At 47.0% G+C, this 17,300-nt stretch overlaps 1 protein-coding gene across 1 annotated transcript; it reads right to left on the bottom strand.

Annotated features, from left to right (window-relative positions):
- Positions 1 to 5,174: 5,174 nt before the first annotated feature.
- On the bottom strand, positions 5,175 to 17,294 carry PAK1IP1 (PAK1 interacting protein 1). The gene is made up of 10 exons (XM_029053172.2): positions 17,190 to 17,294; positions 13,316 to 13,478; positions 11,802 to 11,922; positions 11,644 to 11,718; positions 10,683 to 10,735; positions 10,336 to 10,481; positions 10,138 to 10,235; positions 8,772 to 8,871; positions 8,057 to 8,180; positions 5,175 to 5,937 (listed from the first exon to the last, which is right to left on the bottom strand). The coding sequence occupies exons 1-10, from the start codon at positions 17,256 to 17,258 to the stop codon at positions 5,762 to 5,764; spliced, it is 1,125 nt and encodes a 374-aa protein (XP_028909005.1). The 5' UTR covers positions 17,259 to 17,294; the 3' UTR covers positions 5,175 to 5,761.
- Between the last annotated feature and the right edge of the window lie 6 nt (positions 17,295 to 17,300).

Genomic DNA, 17,300 nt, shown 5'->3' with positions numbered 1-17,300 from the left:
CTGACTCCAAAACCCGTGCTCTTTCCACTGAGCCACGCTGCTTCTCATGAGGTCACTGAGGCACAGAGAAGTGAAGCAACTTGTCCAGAGTCACACAGCTAAGTGGCAGAATGGGGAATCAAACCCATGACCTCTGACTCCCAAGCCCAGGCTCTTTTCAATGAGCCACGCTGCTGTTCATCATAATGTGGGTGCTTGAAGCAGGGTGGCTCAGTGGAAAGAGCCCGGGCTGGGGAGTCACAGGTCACGGGTTCCAATCCCGGCTCGGCCACTTGTCAGCTGGGTGACTTGGGGTAAGTCACTTCAATTCTCTGGGCCTCGGTGACCTCACCTGCAAAATGGAGGTTAAGACTGTCAGCCCCTTGTGGGACAACATGATCCCCTTGTATCCCCCTGGCGCTTAGAAAAGGGCTTGGCACATAGGTAGCACTTAACAAATGCCAACATTATTATTTGTTATTAACACTAATAATGGTATTTGTTAAGCACTTAACAAATGCCATTATTATTATTTACTAACACTAATAACGGTATTTGTTAAGCGCTTCCTTTGTGCCAAGCACTTTCCTAAGCACTGGGGGGGATACAAGGGGATCAGGTTGTCCCACGTGGGGCTGACGGTCTTCATCCCCATTTTCCGGATGAGGTCAGTGAGGCACCGAGAAGCGAAGTGACTTGCCCAAAGTCACCCAGCCGACAAGTGGCGGAGCCGGGCTCAGAACCCATGACCTCTTACTTCCAAACCTGGGCTCTTTCCACTAAGCCAGGCTGCTTCTCGCTGCTTATTATATTATTATAATAATAATGATATCTGTTAGAGAAGCAGCCTGGCTCAGTGGAAAGAGCCTGGGTTTAGGAGTCAGGAGTCATGGGTTCTAATCCCCACTCCGCCACCTGTCAGCTGTGTGACTTTGGGCAATGCCCTTCACTTGTCTGGGCCTCAGTTCCCTCATCTGTAAAAGGGGCATTAAGACTGTGAGCCCCACGTGGGGCAGGGACTGTGTCCAACCCAAATATCGTGTCTCCCCCTGGGTTTAGAACGGTGCCCGACACATAGTAAGCACTTAACAAATACCATTATTATTATGTGCTTACTATGTGCCAGGCACTGTACTAAGCGCTGGGGTAGATGCAAGCTGATTGGGTTGGACCCAGTCCCTGGCCCACACGGGGATCGCCATCTTAATCCCCATTTTCTTAATCCCCATTTTCCAGATGAGGTAGTGGCAGGGAGACAGTGTGGAATTGACCGTTATATATTGGGCTCCTAGATTATAATGGTTTCACCAGGAATAATTTCTTTTATTAAAATACTAATATACCATTTAGTGATGTCAGTTAAGGTTTTAAATTGTACTGAAACTAAGGGTGAAAGTGGCCTACCAAATTAAGCAATGGCCATTGGTGAGAATCTACCCATTTGAAAAGATTTCATTTTACCGAAAACACTGTATATGCATAGAGCCACTTTGTGTTTATTCATTTTTCCATATTCTTGCCATCATCAAGGGTATTTATTGATTACAACACCCTAGTGGCTAGAACAGTACTCTGCCCACGGAAAGGGTTTAATGCATACCATAGATGGATCGATTAAAAATTGGAACTCTTCTTAGAAACTTTAAAATGAACAGAGTTGACTTTCCCCTGTATCCCTATTTTCTGATAAAGTAAAATGAACTTGTTTGGGTTTTGCTGGAGAGAACAAATGATGTTTTGTTTTGAGGAAGCCACAGTTTGTTCCATCTACCGTCACCAAGGAATCCTGAACTAGAGAAACCTCTAGAGGAGTGACTAGTTGGGTTTTCTGACATGCACCCAGCCCTGGGACTTTCTGCCTGCTGCCTCTGATCTGAGTGATTGACTATCTAATCATTTCACCCCTCAAATTTCTGAGGCGGGTAACTGCTGAGATGAGGGTTGACCTAATGCCTGGTGTGCACAACGATAAGAGAGGTAGCCAACACCCTGCTCCCTTTTCAGTTTAAGCCATAGTTGCTGGTAAAATCAGGGGGAAGACTTTTTTTCTGATGTGAGATACCTGTTCATTCTTGGTCAGGCCTCCTGGCCAATCAGGATAATTATGAATTTTATGAATAAAATAGTATTTTATTTTTTACGATATTTGTTAAGCCCTTAACTGTACTAAGTGCTGGGGGAGAGAGAAGCTAAACAGGTTGGACACTATCCACATCCCACATGGGACTCACAGTCCTAATCCCCATTTTACAGATGAGGTAACCTAGGCAGAGAGAAGTGATGTGATTTGCCCAAGGTCACATAGACAAGTGGCAGAGCTGGGATTAGAACCCACGTCCTACCTCCCAGGCATTTGCTCTATCCACTGGCCCATGGTGTCTCAGTTGAACTTGTCATTATCTCCATTTACTTGAGTCATTTACCATTGGTGTCTATTCTTGTGCTCTTTCCTGGTATACAAATGTATATGTATATGCATATATATATAGACATTTTGTGTCTGCCAGCCTTCCTCATTTTATTGTGAGCTCTCAGGGCCTTCATAGAGCACCATCTTCAAGATGCATTTTTAAAACAGGCTTCATTAAAAGCCACTGTGCTTATTTGCATCCATATTTAAAATGCAATTATCATCAGAGATATCTTTCTCTAGATGCCCTGTAGATTCCTAACAGCTCCATTAAACTTATTACATGCTAAGGATCCTTTCCTAACAAGATTTGCAACTTACTGGTTTCCAGCTGGCGAGCTGCTTTGCTATTACTAGGACGGTGAAGTCAGAGGTCGACCAAATGTCGTCGCTCATCACCCAAGGATGGGGTGGAACAGCTGCCTTCATTTAACTAATCATAGAATGAAATGGAATAGGAATAGCTGCACCGGGGCTTGGCTGGTAACCTCAACAGAAAGCAAAACTAATGACTGAGCATTAGCTTGACCTAATATAAAGAGCCAGGAGACCTGTTAGTCAATTGTAATTATTGTGTCTTGAGAGAGCACAATCTAACAGACACATTCCTTGCCCACAAGCTTAGTCTGATTCTGCCACTGTCCTGAGTGGCCTTGGGCAAGTCACTCTGACTTATCTTTGCCTCAGTTAACTCACCTGGAGGATAGATAAAATAACTGTTCTCCCTCTCCCATAGAGCAGGAGTCCCAGGTTGTACAGCCCCTTTCCCCAGTTTAGCTTAGTATCCCAGGGCATTCAGCCGGCGCTGAGGATCCTGCCAAGCAACCTCAGGGATGAGGGGAGGTTTTCCGAGTCCCTGGAGCTGGCCCAGGCAGGGTCAGGGCAGTATTCGGGCTCTGCTCCGGCTCAAAGCCAAGGGGAATGGGAGCTCAGCTCTGAGCCCCTTACTAACATGGAGAGATCAAAGTCTTTGGGACCCAGGGGGTTGGGAGGGAGGATGTTTGTGTGTAGGGAAGAGGAAGGGGGTGACAAGGAGGGTTTAATGTCCTACGTAATCCTGGCTGTGTCGATATCCACACTCCCCCTGCCCTTGCTCCAGATGTCCAAACATATTAGTTTGGGAATTTTCAGACTAGTCAGTTATGCAAATACATGCTTTTGAATGAACAGAAACCTGCCACCTCCCATCCTCATTAAACAAGTTAGCAAGAAACTTACAATTCCATTGCTTTTTCTCAACTTGATTCCTGACATTCTGTACATGGAAATGCTTTTCTCCAACGGTGCCTTATAAATATTTCCACATTCCCTATTTCAATCCACAATAGTTTAGAGAAGCAGCGTGGCTCAGTGGAAAGAGCACGGGCTTTGGAGTCAGAGTTCATGGGTTCGAATCCCGGCTCGGCCACTTGTCAGTTGTGTGACTTTGGGCAAGTCACTTAACTTCTCTGTGCCTCAGTTACCTCATCTGTAAAATGGGGATTAAGACTGTGAGCCCCAGGTGGGACAACCTGATTCCCCTATGTCTACCCCAGCGCTTAGAACAGTGCTCGGCACATAGTAAGCGCTTAACAAATACCAACAATACAACAATACAATAGTTTATGGAGTCTGGTCCATATCCATCTAGTCCCATGAAGACTTACAAATGCATTTTCCAAAAATTTAGTGAAAAATATCAGGCTACCATGATGATCTTTCATGTTTCCTAAAGTTTAGTGAGAGTCAATTATTTGGACAGCAGAAAAATCCGTAACTGAGCAGACCCGCATTCTCTCCCAACCACTTTGTACGGTGCTCTGCACACAGTGAGTGCTCAAAAAATACGATTGAATGAATTACATCCCATCTTTTGATAAAGGAATCATATAGATTGGGAGGGAAAGGTACAGTGTCCTCTGCCTCTCCAGAGCTCCATACAACTGTCAGCGGTAGCAAGTCCAGAAAAGAGCAGGAGAGGACAGAGGAACAGAAAGGAGAAGGTGGGTGCTCTGCTATTCTGTACTCTGCCTCTACTTCTTGCTTCCCCCAGTACTAGGTCTTTTCCTGCCTCGGTCTGTTTTTCTCTCTTTTTCTTCTCTCCACCCCCATCTGCCCTCCAGCCTCATTTTTGCTGCTCCTCTAAGGGTCTGGATGGCTTTCTGTCAGTGGCGATTTCCTGCTCTCCAACAGCCCCTCTCAGCCAAAGCCCCATGGGGAGGACGGAAGAGCCTGGCTTCTAGCAGGATGACGACGACGTTACAGCCCAGCAAATACCATTAACTCCTCCGTGCCCAGTGGGGGACTGGCAGGAAAATGGATAAGGGACGTGCTGGGGACTCAGACCGACGGGCGGCACCAGAGTGCTACGGGGCTCTTCTTGGGACCCATCTTACTCGGGGGGCCTCTCAGACAATGGTAGACAGGAGCACCCGCAGAACCCAGCGGGGCCGGTGTGTATCCCCCAAATTGCACACTCGGGCAATATGAAAAATTTTGCTTGCAGCCAGGTGCTTCACCTCTGCCCGCTGGGGCAAATAATTCAACAACTGGCTGGGATCCCATTTGACTATAAGCTCTTTGAGGGCAGGGATCATGCCTTCCAACTCCATGGTATTGTATACTCCCAAGTGCTTAAGACAGAGCTCAGCCCAGGTTGATTAAACGGGGACGAGAGAGTGCCGGGGACGCTGCACAAATGCCATTACTCTAACCCTTTCGTGTACAGGTTCTCGGTCCCGTCAATCTTTGGGATGTGACGGAGGCTCATCTGCCGCCGTCGTGGGAATAAAAAGCACAGCAGAAATACAAAGGCAGCAGGCTTTACTTTATGCAATTTATCAAACGTAGCTCTTCCAAGAGGACATAAAATATAATTTGAGCTACAGTAACTAGAACCTTATATGCATTTACATTTTTTTTTTTAGCACTGGGGCGCTTTTCATTTTTTGAACAAGATTTCTTCACCAGGGATGTCATATTTGACCCTGCAAAGATAAGGGGCCAGTCCTTTCATGTTTGAAGTCTGGTTCTTTAAGGAAACCTTACTCAATGGCTGGATATCTGTTTAAAAAATATTGTACATCAGACATACCCCTACCTGATCCGCTGCCACCAATTTCAACGTCACTAGTTTAAACTGAATATTTACGGAGGTGAGCATCCTCAAGACATAATACGGGTGGCTTCGTCCTGGCTGACACCAGGCTGTATACTCTCGGGCAAGCTGCTGAACCTCTTGGGGCCCCGGTTTCCTCATCTGGAAAATGGGGATAATATAAGAAAATACCTAGGGAAAATCCAGATATCTAGTAATGGAAAAATTCCTTACGTTTATCTGACCGAAAAACTAAGTTCATTCAATAGGACGGTGCCAGTAGACGAATCTCAAACTCATTTTGAGTTTTGCCCTTTCTTTTTCTTCTTTGTTTCCTGAGTACTTTCCAATTTTCTCTTCTTGGGTGACTTTTGGCTCTTTGTTGAGACACTATCTTCTTTTTCTCGACCAACATTCTCAACCGGGTGACCAAGGTTCTTATTGCTTGTTGTGGATTGCTGTTCTTCATTTCCTGAAACACCAGAAGTGACTGATTATAAGTGGCTTTTTTTCCCCATATATAAATTCTGGAGACAGTTCTGCAAGGCAGTAGCACTCCAGGACATTTGAGCAATACAACTACCCCCAAAGGAAATGGCCTTTTTCCCCCTGTAACCCAATAGAAAGACAGGGCTGTCACGACATGGTCGCCCGGGGTCTGGCAGATGAAGCCGTTACACCCCTTTGCCTCCTCCCGCCTCTAATCATAGGGGGGGGTTGAAAAAAGGACAAGTCACGGGACAGAGTCAGAAGGACCTGGGTTTTAATCCGGACTCTGTCACTTGCCTGCTGAGGGACCTTGGGCAGGTCACCTCACTTCTCTGTGCCTCAGTTACCTCATCTATAAAATGGGGATCAAGACTGTGAGCCCCACATGGGACAGTCCTGTGTCCAGTCTGATTACCTTCTATCTACCCCAGTGCTTAGAACAGCACCTGGCACATAGTAAGCACTTAAATGCTTACCAAATACCAACACAGTTACCATTTCCTGGGTTCTAGTCCCAGCTCTGCCACTTGCCGGCGGCGCTGGCTGTGGGCAAGTCACTCGAGCTTTCTTCGCCTCAGCTTCCTCAATGGCCAAGTGGAAATAATTATACATGCCTCTACCCACCTTACACGGACATTTTGATGGCACAAATGAGCTAATTAAATGAAAGAGCTTTGAGAATAAAAACCCTATGTAAAATTTACATGTTAGCTTTGCAGTGAGCAGCAGTGTGGCCAAGGGGAAAGATATAATAATAATGGTATTTGCTAAGCGCTTTCTATGTGCCAAGCACTGTTCTAAGCACTGGGGGGGATAAGAGGTCATCAAGTTGGCCCACGTGGGGTTCACGGTCTTAACCCCCATTTTACAGATGAGGTAACTGAGGCCCAGAGAAGTTGAGTGACTTGCCCAAAGTCACACAGCAGACAAGCGGCAGAGCTGGGATTGGAACCCATGACCTCTGAACTCCCAAGACCGGGCTCTTCCCACTGAGCCATGCTGCTTCTCTGATATGAGGGCTGGGAGTTAAGAGACTTGGGTTTTAATCCTGTCACCGCCATCTGCCTGCGGAGCTGTCTTGAGCACCTCTCAACTACTCTGGGCCTCAGTTTCCTCATCTGTAAAATGAGATTCAAACCTATTCTCCTTCCCCTTAGATTACAAGCCCCATAGTGGAGAGGGGCGGTCTTTGATTTGAATATCTTGTATCCCCCCCAGCTCTTACCACCGTGTTTGGCAAACAGTAATCACAATAATAGTAATTAAAAATACACAGTGTTATTATTAATACTAATCATCACCTTGGTAGTTGTTCAACCTTACTATGTGCCAAGCACTGTATAACAAGTGCTATCAGGTTGGACATAGTCCCTGCCCCCCAAGGGGCTCACAGTCTTAATCCCCATTTTACAGATTAACAGTCACAGAGAAGTTAAGTAATTTGCCTGAGATCACACAGCGGGCACGTGGGAGTCAGGATTAGAACCCAGCTCCGGACTCCCAGGCCCACGCTCTTTCCACTAGGCCATGCCGCTTCATTTACTGGGCGCTTACTGTGTGCACAGCACTCTACTAAACGCCTGGGAATGTACAATACAATAGAGTTGGTAGAGGCATTCCCTGTCCCCTCGTGACTATAAACTCGTATGGGCAGGGATCATATCTCTCGTATTAGTATGGTGCTCTGCTCATAGTAAGAGCTCAATAAATACCACTGATTAAAAACCACTATCACGATTATTATTTTCATTACACCTCAGCTGAGTTTCCTAACTGGCCGGGCGTTGAGAAGCTTGTCAATGGACTCGGTGCAGTCCTCTCAGATTAGGGAAATGCCTGGGAGCCGTTTACGGCACCGTAACATGGCTCCTACCGTTTCTGTGTTCTCACTGTTGGCTAATATACTGTTTGTGTGTCATTATGCCAGGCTTTCTTTGAGTGTCTGTCACGTGTGGCTTACTCCTTCCTCTTGCTCTCCCTTTTACCCCGTGAGCCCCAGAACTTGATCAGCTCGAACCCTTCCCTCAGCAATTAACACAGCGACTTGTACAGAATGAGCACTCGAGGAATACAATGATGTAACAGCAAATAATGTTAGTTACCTTGCACCGCTGCCTCTGCAGCAGGGAGCCCCGCTCTGGAGTCCGGGATGCTACCTAGCCACACGCCAAGGCACGTCAATCTGGCCTTCGTGGTCACTTCACACAGTAAAGAAGGGGGAGTTTTCTACAAAAAGGAAAAACATGTACATATGGCGATTAATGGGGAATGATTAAAATGATTAAGACTTAATTTGAAAAAATTATGCTTTCCAGCTTTTCATTAAGATAGGTTCCTTTCGAGACTTCTTTCTTCAGGCAGAATAACTTCATTGCTCTTTTCTGGCCATGCCCTGGTTGTTGAATATTTTTAGAATCAAATCTGCAAGGCGATGGCATGTAAGAAAACCTTGCTAATCTGACAGAGATTGAAAGAAAGTAACATCACCGCTATTCCTCAGATGGTCGGGTGTTCTATCGGTCGATCTTGGCTCAACTTCCCTGCAATTCAAGATTAAGTATAAAAACACTCTGCTTGTAAAAGAATAGATATAAACCAAATCCATAAGCAATCAATAATTTTGTATTGCTTCCAGAATAACAAAAAATAATTGAAATTCCCTGAGCAACATCCATGATGAGATGGGGCACAAACACGTCTGGCTTTGCCCTGTCCTGTTTTCTTCCTCGCCCATTCAATTCTAACTCCAAAGAAGGCATCGCGTGATGCCGTACTATTTACGTTCTTATTTTAGCTCTTTAACTCTAGCCCGCTGACCTTCTCCTGCTGAAACTGCCACATTTTGATGAATCCATCACTCGATGCCGTGACGAGAACGGGATGCTCAGGGACCTCAAAACTGCATATGTCTTTTACTCTAGGATAAAAAAAAAAAGCTATATAACCTCGGTTGGAAGTGATGACACCACCAGAAAACACAGTATTGTCTCTGCAATGTTGTTTATGCCCTTCTATATGCCACTTTTTATGCTCAACTTCTATCACTTGAGCTCTCCTGCCTGACTTGCTGACAGTAGTTGTAGTGTTGCTATTTCTCCCGCTTTCACTAAGTAGAATAGTTAGAATCTCAATTCCCTTAGGGCAGGGATCGTGTCACTTAACTCTGTTGAACTGAACTCTCCCAAGTACTTAGTACAATGCTCTGCACACGATAAGTGCTCAACAAATACCACTGATCAATGGATCAGCTAGCAGACATATTTGAGCCCGACAAGAATTCACAAATCGACTGGTGATGTCAAGAGACGTCCCAGTCCTCTGTTGGCATGTTGAACTCGGTCCTTTGGCTCTCCCCAGGATTTGCCCACTTCCGAGATGGGCAAAAGCCCAAAGGATGCAGGAGTAGCTGAGCAGCAGATACCAAGGCAGTTGAAAATGAGTTATTAGTGGACCCATGGGCAGAGCCCAGGCCTAAAAACTAGCACCTAGGATGGTTTCCTTGGCACCCAACTAGCTAGACCTTGACCGATGCCAATGCAGAGCTTTAAGAATCCCAGGGAACATGACATTATCACTGGCCTACAAGTTACGGTGCACATAGGAAACCAGCAGCTCCCCCTACCCACCGTGGAGGCTGCCTAGGGCAGTTAACCCATGGAGCACTCACTCCCCACACTGATCCCTTTGTAGACCTAGCGGATTTAATTGATGCCCAGGGTCCACACATTGTTTTTCATCCTGGCACACTAAATTCTCACCCAACTTCCCACCACTAACAGTCTCATGGGAATGGTTATCTGATATGGTGGTCAATCACCAAAAAAAAAAAAAACCAACCCACAGGAGATATTTGTGACCTCATTACTTGCCCACAGCACGAATTCTCTTAGGTCTGAACCTATGGGCCTGTACTAACTCGCATGGCTAAATAAGTGGGGCTAGCATAAATGGACACGGTCCACTATGAATAGCTTTGTGTGAATCTAAGACTCCAGTTAATGACCAGGAGCATTTCAGCTAATATAAAAACCACCATTTTGCATATACCAGAACTATTTTTGTAGGGAAAGGCCCCCAGACAAGTAAATAGGGCAGAAACACATTCCTCAGCTCAAGAATCTCAAGTCAGGGTGCACTTTAAGACAAGGGGAAAGAAAAGCCTTTCTGGGTGAGAAATGAATACCTGTTTTCATGAGCTTTAAATTCATGGAGACACTTTTGGGTAGTGCAACTGAATAATCTTACAATTTCTTCATCTCCAGCCACAGCCAAGACAGACTCCTAAGAGGGAAAAATCAGTAGGAAAGTTCAGTTAAAACCTCGCCTAGATGGCAGAATATATTCAAGTGCCAGCTCCTTCCCTCTCTCCTTGCCCACTTACTGAAATAAACGCAACGGAGGAAATTCTCTTTTCATTTGTGATGCTGCCGCTGACGGATGCCGTCTCAAGTTCGTAGATGTCGATTCTCTTTGGGAAGACAACTACATATTTCTCTCCGCTTGGTGACCACTCAACTATATGAGCATCTACAGGTTGAAAAATAAACTGTATGTGGCCTTTGGTTTCAGAAATAACACCAAAAGCCAAAGAACTTATATGCCACCAACTACAGGAAAGTAAAAGGAGAGACAAAAGAATTGCTCACATCCAGGTAATCCCCAAAGAGAGCAATCACCCAGAGATAATGAGACCTCTCAGAGAACAAATTCCAAGGTCCGAAAACTTACTTTGCTTTATATTTTTTATAAATGCTGATCTTCCTTCTATAAGATTCCATGTTCTGGGAAATAAAAAGAAAGAGGAAGTGGTAGGAACCCCAATATTAGCATTATTGTCAACGGTCAATATTTATAGAGAACCAGAGTGCTAGAATCTAGATTAACAATCAAATTTTACTCAAACATCAAAGGAAAGGAACCGATCCGTGGTATTACATATACATTTTTAACTGGCCACCCAGATCACCGGCAGCCTCCCTCGGAACAATATCTGGGAAATTTATAATTCAGAAGCACAGGCTTTAATTCCCAATTCAAGCATCTACAGAGCAACAGACTCACCAGGCAGATTTTAGGCAAGGAGAAAGCAGCCATTTCTTATTCACTTTAAATGTTCACACACACCCCTCCCTCCTTGGAGGGCCTCTATTTGATCTCTGAGGTTTTCTGATGCCTGGTTTGTCGAGACAAGGCACTGACGGGAAACCTTCCCTAATTCTATGACAGCCAGTCAAAAAGAATAAAAGCCAAGTTGGGAGTCAAGACCTGAGAGGTGCATTTTCCGGCAGCTTCTCTTCCCCTTTACCTATACTCAAGAGGGAGGAGGTCGCTGAAATATATGACAAGGGACTGCTGCTTTGTATGGGGAAAAATGGGATGTTGGCTATCAATCCATAGTACCTCCTCTCTGAACATTTCTGTAATGTTCAATGGGGAGAGGACAATACAATAGAGTTGGTAGACACACAATTCCTGCCCTCAAAGAGCTAATGCTCTAGCAAGAGGAGGCAGACACTATAAAAACCAACTACCCGCAGAGGGAAGCCACCGAATTTAAAGAACAAAATGAGGGAAGGGGTGGGGAGGAGGGAGTGTGAGTTTAGGCCACAACGAGGTGCTTGAAGAGGCCGGAAGATGCTAATTACAATCCTGGCTACTAACAAAAATGCTCTTGCTATCAAAGACTCACCTTAAAGTTTTGTCTGTTCCTACTGACAGGGCTAGTTTTCCAGATGGGTGAATAGAAAGGGAGGTCACATGGCCCCTAAAATGAGAACATAGAAGTAAGCCTCCAACTTCGTGGTCAGATTGAAGAACTTTAAAAAAAGAAAGTGGATCCTAACTCACTTATGTGCCTTAATGGTTTTCAGGCACTCCCACCTCTTGGCATCCCAAACACAAATTAACCCATCTTCTGCGCCGCTGATTAAGTGACCGCTGCCGTGGAATTTCAGACAAGTTATCGTGCCTACCGACAAGAGAGAACAGTGAGGACCAATGTCACTATTGCTGGATCTTTCTTTTAATGTGGACTTAGATTGTGAGCCTCCTAGGGAACACAGACCAGATCTAATTTGCCCCTTGGTATCCTATCCCAGTACTAATACAGTGGTCTGCACGTAATAAATGCTTAATGCTACTACTATACGATATACTGTAAATGAAAATTAGAGGGAAAAAATCAGCAAAGATTAATTATGTACACACCACTCAAAAGAGGTGCTGTGAATTCTCCATTAGCAACTTCAGAGGGTGGGGAGGGATGAAGAGAGGGGGTGGAGCAGAAGAATCCCCTTTGGTGTCCCAAAGAGAATGCCATTCTGTCCTCTACTGCGCAGTTCAGGTGCAGCTATAACAATCATGTAGCTGCTGCTGGGAGCCACGGCCCTTCTTGTGCAGGTCCCACTGGATCCACGGGAAAGGAACACCTTCTTTGGAGGATGGGTAGAGCAAGACTGACAAATCTATCCTTCCCAGCTTTGTCACTGACTTCCGATGCTCCAGGAGAACTTAAGCTTTACTGAGCTCCTACCAACACCTGTATGTTCACATATTCAATTAACTTTTCACTGCTGATAAACTGTCTTTGTCTCCCCCATTAGAATGCAAACCCCTAGTGGGCAAAAGACTTGACGGGTGCAGCTGCCAGAATTACTTCATTATTGCTGCTTCTATTACTTGGTTAAAGGGTAAATTCCCAAAGGGTAGGGAGGCTGGGTCTTAACTTGAAGAAGAAAAATGGTATCTGTTAAGCACTTACTATGTGCCAAGCACCGTTCTAAGCGCTGGGGTAGATATAATGTCATCAGGTTGTCCCATGTGGAGTTCACAGTCATTAATCCCCATTTTACAGATGAGGTAACTGAGGCCCAGAGAAGTGAAGTATCTTGCCCAAGGTCACAAAGCAGAACACTGGGGGATCCGGGATTAGAATCCATGACCTTCTGACCCCCAGGCCCGAGCTCTGTCCACTAAGCCACGCTACTTCTCAATAGTACCCAACCCAAGGCTCTGCAAATGTGGATCCTCAAAACTACTCAAATCAATTAGTGGTATTTACTGAGTGCTTATTGTGTGCAAAGCACCGTACTAAGCGCTTGGGAGGGTATGATTCAAAAGAGATGATAGACACGCTCCATGCCCACAAGGAGCTTCCAGTCTAATGAGGCTTCCATTTCTTCATACTGCCATTAGGAAGTTAAAGCTTACTCCTTCCCGAACGCAAAGCTGTTCTGAAAATGGGTGAAAGAGATCGGGACCGTGAAACGTTTCAGACTCCTTTCTGACAGGTGGGATGACCCCCTCAGTGTGTGATCGTCTCATTCACGCCCATGAAGTTTTCCCGGAGGGGAGTTCCTCACCATTATGATGGAGCAGCGCCCCGTGTTCCACCTTCTTTTTCATATCGTAGATGTGGATTGTCTCATCCTTACTCCCAGTGACCACGAAACGGTCGTTGACAGCAACGGCGGACAGGGAGGCCGTGTGAGCATGGTGAGTGAAGTCTGCTACTGGGGTCCAGGTCTGAAAACCGAGCACAGGAGGAGGAGCGCTTTTTCAGAGCACAATCGACACCGTGTTCCCAAACTCTTCCCCCTCCAATGGCGGGGCCAAGACTACGGTAGTATTCGTTAAGCACTTACTATGTGCCAAGCGCAGGGGTAGGTACAAGGTAAGCTGATCCCACATGGGGCTCGCAGTCTAAGTAGGAGGGAGAACAGGAACTGAATCCCCATTCTGCAGATGAGTGAACGGAGCCACAGAGATGTTAATTGATTTGCCCAAGGCCACAACGCGCCTAAGTGGCAGAGCTGGGATGAGAAGCCAGGTCCTCTGACTCTGGGGCCTGGGCCCTTCCCGCTAGGCCACACCGCTGAGTAAGTTGAGAGAGAGCACGGGCGAGGGTGGTTGGGAATTAGAACTGAATGTACACCAAGCGCTCTCCTGGGAGGCAAGACATTTACTCTGGTAAATATTCCTCTGGAGTAGAAGTACAAGAAAGGAAAAAGACAGAACCACAAAACACGGCAAATCATCGAGCAGAGGGCTGGGATTGAAAGGTCACGGTAAAACGCTATTCGTAATAATAATGATGGTGTTTCTTAAATGTTTATGATGTACCAAACACTGTATTAAGCACTGGGACAGATAAAAGATGATTAGGTTGGACCTCTTCCCCATCCTACATGAGGAGGGGAGCACCTGAATGATTAGGTGAAACATAAGAGTTGACTTAGAACAAAGCAGCATGGCCTAGTGGCAATAGCAGGGCTTGGGAGTCAGAGGATGTGGGTTCTAATCCCAGCTCTGTGGCCTGTCTGCTATGTGACCTTAGGCATGGCACTTAACCTCTCTGTGCCTCAGTTCCCTCATCTGGAAGATGAGGATTAAGACGGTGAGCCCCAATGTGGGACAGGGACTGTGTCCAACCCGATTAACTCATATCTACCCTAAGCTTAGAACAGTGTTTGGCACGTAGTAAGTGCTTAACACCATTATTATTATTACTAGACTGTAAGGTGGTGGTGGACAGAGAAGGAGCCCGCTAATCCTGTTGTTAAACGCCTCTCCCAGGCGTTTAACGTAGTGCCCTGCACACAGTAAGCGCTCAATAAGCAGCAAGGATTGAATGGAATGGGGAGAGGCTAGAGACGGGGAAGTTAGTGACGAAGCATGGCACAGTGGATAGAGCTCGGGCCTGGGAGTTGGAAGATTATAAATTCTAATGCTGGGTCCGCCACTTGTCTGCTGTGTGACCTTGGGCAAGTCACTTTCATGGCCTGGGTTTCAGTTCCCTCATCTGTAAAATGGGGATTGAGACCGTGAGCCCCACGTGGGACAGGGACTGTATTCATTCATTTAGTATTGACCGAGCGCTTAATGTGTGCGGAGCACTGGACTAAGCGCTTGGAATATACAATTCGGCAACAGACAGAGACCATCCCTGCCCGATAACAGGCTCACAGTCTAAACGGGGGAGACAGACGGCAAAGCAGAAGAAAACAAAAACAAGACAACATCACCAAGATAAACATTCATTCATTCAATAGTATTTATTGAGTGCTTACTATGTGCAGAGCACTGTACTAAGCGCTTGGGATGAACAAGTCGGCAACAGATAGAGACAGTCCCTGCCGTTTGACGGGCTCACAGTCTAATCGGGGGAGACGGACAGACGAGAACGATGGCGATAAATAGAGTCAAGGGGAAGAACATCTTGTAAAAACAATGGCAACTAAATAGAATCAAGGCGACGTACAATTCATTAACAAAATAAATAGGGTAATGGAAATATATACAGTTGAGCGGACGAGTACAGTGCTGTGGGGATGGGAAGGGAGAGGTGGAGGAGCAGAGGGAAAAGGGGAAAAGAGGGTTTAGCTGCGGAGAGGTAAAGGGGGGGTGGCAGAGGGAGTAGAGGGAGAAGAGGAGCTCAGTCTGGGAAGGCCTCTCGGAGGAGGTGAGTTTTAAGTAGGGTTTTGAAGAGGGGAAGAGAATCAGTTTGGCAGAGGTGAGGAGGGAGGGCGTTCCGGGACCGCGGGAGGACGTGGCCCGGGGGTCGACGGCGGGATAGGCGAGACCGAGGGACGGCGAGGAGGTGGGCGGCGGAGGAGCGGAGCGTGCGGGGTGGGCGGTAGAAAGAGAGAAGGGAGGAGAGGTAGGAAGGGGCAAGGTGATGGAGAGCCTCGAAGCCTAGAGTGAGGAGTTTTTGTTTGGAGCGGAGGTTGATAGGCAACCACTGGAGTTGTTTAAGAAGGGGAGAGGGGATGTACACCCCATTAACAAAATAAATAGGGTCATAAATAATATATGCAAATAGTACATACACATGAGCGCAGTGCAGAGGGCAAGGGGGAAGGGCAGAGGGGGGAGGGGGAGCAGAGGGAAAGGGGGGGCTCAGTCTGGGCAGGCCTCTTGGAGGAGGTGAGCTCTCACCTCCCCCCTCCTGGTACCTATGTGCCTGGTACATACTAAGCGCTTAACAAATGCCAATATTATTATTATCTGGGCCTCACCACCCTCATCTGTAAAATGGAGAGTGAGACTGTGAGCCCCACGTGGGACAGGGACGGTGGCTACCCAAGCTTGCTTGGGAAGCAGCGTGGCTCAGTGGAAAGAGCACGGGCTTTGGAGTCAGAGGTCATGGGTTCGAATCTCGGCTCAGCCACCAATCAGCTGTGTGACTTTGGGCAAGTCACTTAACTTCTCGGTGCCTCAGTTCCCTCATCTGTAAAATGGGGATGAAGACTGTGAGCCTCACGTGGGACAACCTGATTCCCCTGTGTCTACCCCAGCGCTTAGAACAGTGCTCGGCACATAGTAAGCGCTTAACAAATACCAACATTATTATTACCTCCCCCAGCGCTTAGCACAGTGCCTGGCACATCCTAAGCGCTTAACAGATGTCAATATTATTATCATTATCCAGGTCTCACCACCCTCATCTGTAAAATGGGGAGTGAGACTGTGAGCCCCAGGTGGGACAGGGACTGTGCCCAACCCGGCTTGCTTCTACCTCCTCCAGCGCTTAGCCCAGTGCCTGGCACATCCTAAGCACTTAAGAGATGTCAATATTATTATTGTCCGGGCCTCACCACCCTCATCTGTAAAATGGGGAGTGAGACCGTGAGCCCCACATGGGGCAGGGGCTGTGTCCAACCCGATTTGCGTGTATCTACCCCAGGGCTTAGCACAGTGGCTGACACATATTAAGCGCTTATTATCATTATTATCTGGGCCTCATCACCCTCATCCTTAAAATGGGGAGACCGTGAGCCCCACGTGGGACAGGGACTGTGTTCCACCCGGCTTGCTTCTACCTCCCCCAGCGCTTAGCACCGTGCCTGACACATATTAAGCGCTTATTATTATTATTTGGACCTCACCATCCTCATCCTTAAAATGGGGAGCGAGACAGACGGTGAGCCCCACGTGGGACAGGGACTGTGCCCCCCCCCGGCTTGCCTCTATCTCCCCCAGCGCTTAGCACAGTGCCTGGCACATACTGAGCGCTTATTACCATTATTATTATTATTATTCTCCGGGCCTCACCACCCTCATCCTTAAAATAGGGATTGAGACTGTGAGCTCCACGTGGGGCAGGGACTGTGCCCCACCCGGCTTGCTTCTACCTCCCCCAGCGCTTAGCCACAGTGCTTGGCACATAGTAAGGACCTAGGCAAGGCCATCATAATATGGATTATCAGAGAGGGGAGGCCCCTCCCCAACGCTCACCTGTCGGACGGCGAAGCCGAAAAGGACCTGCTCGTAGCAACCGGCCACCACCTCCATCCCTGCGCGCATGCGCCTTCCCTCCTGCGCCGCCAGGAGAAGGGCGGGGGGAGG

This window comes from Ornithorhynchus anatinus, chromosome X2 (assembly GCF_004115215.2).
Source record: "Ornithorhynchus anatinus isolate Pmale09 chromosome X2, mOrnAna1.pri.v4, whole genome shotgun sequence".
NCBI lineage: Eukaryota > Metazoa > Chordata > Mammalia > Monotremata > Ornithorhynchidae > Ornithorhynchus > Ornithorhynchus anatinus.
The sequence above is the reverse complement of the archived record's forward strand: the minus strand, read 5'-3'. Positions and strand labels throughout refer to the sequence as shown.

Excerpts from the sequence above, each read along its gene's own strand:
- PAK1IP1 (XM_029053172.2), bottom strand. The coding sequence starts at position 17,258 with ATGCGCGCAGGGATGGAGGTGGTGGCCGGTTGCTACGAGCAGGTCCTT. Across the intron at positions 10,736-11,643 it reads GGAACAGACAAAACTTTAAG|AACATGGAATCTTATAGAAG; the intron begins GTGAGTCTTTGA and ends TTTATTTCCCAG. Across the intron at positions 10,236-10,335 it reads CCTCCGTTGCGTTTATTTCA|GAGTCTGTCTTGGCTGTGGC; the intron begins GTAAGTGGGCAA and ends TTTCCCTCTTAG.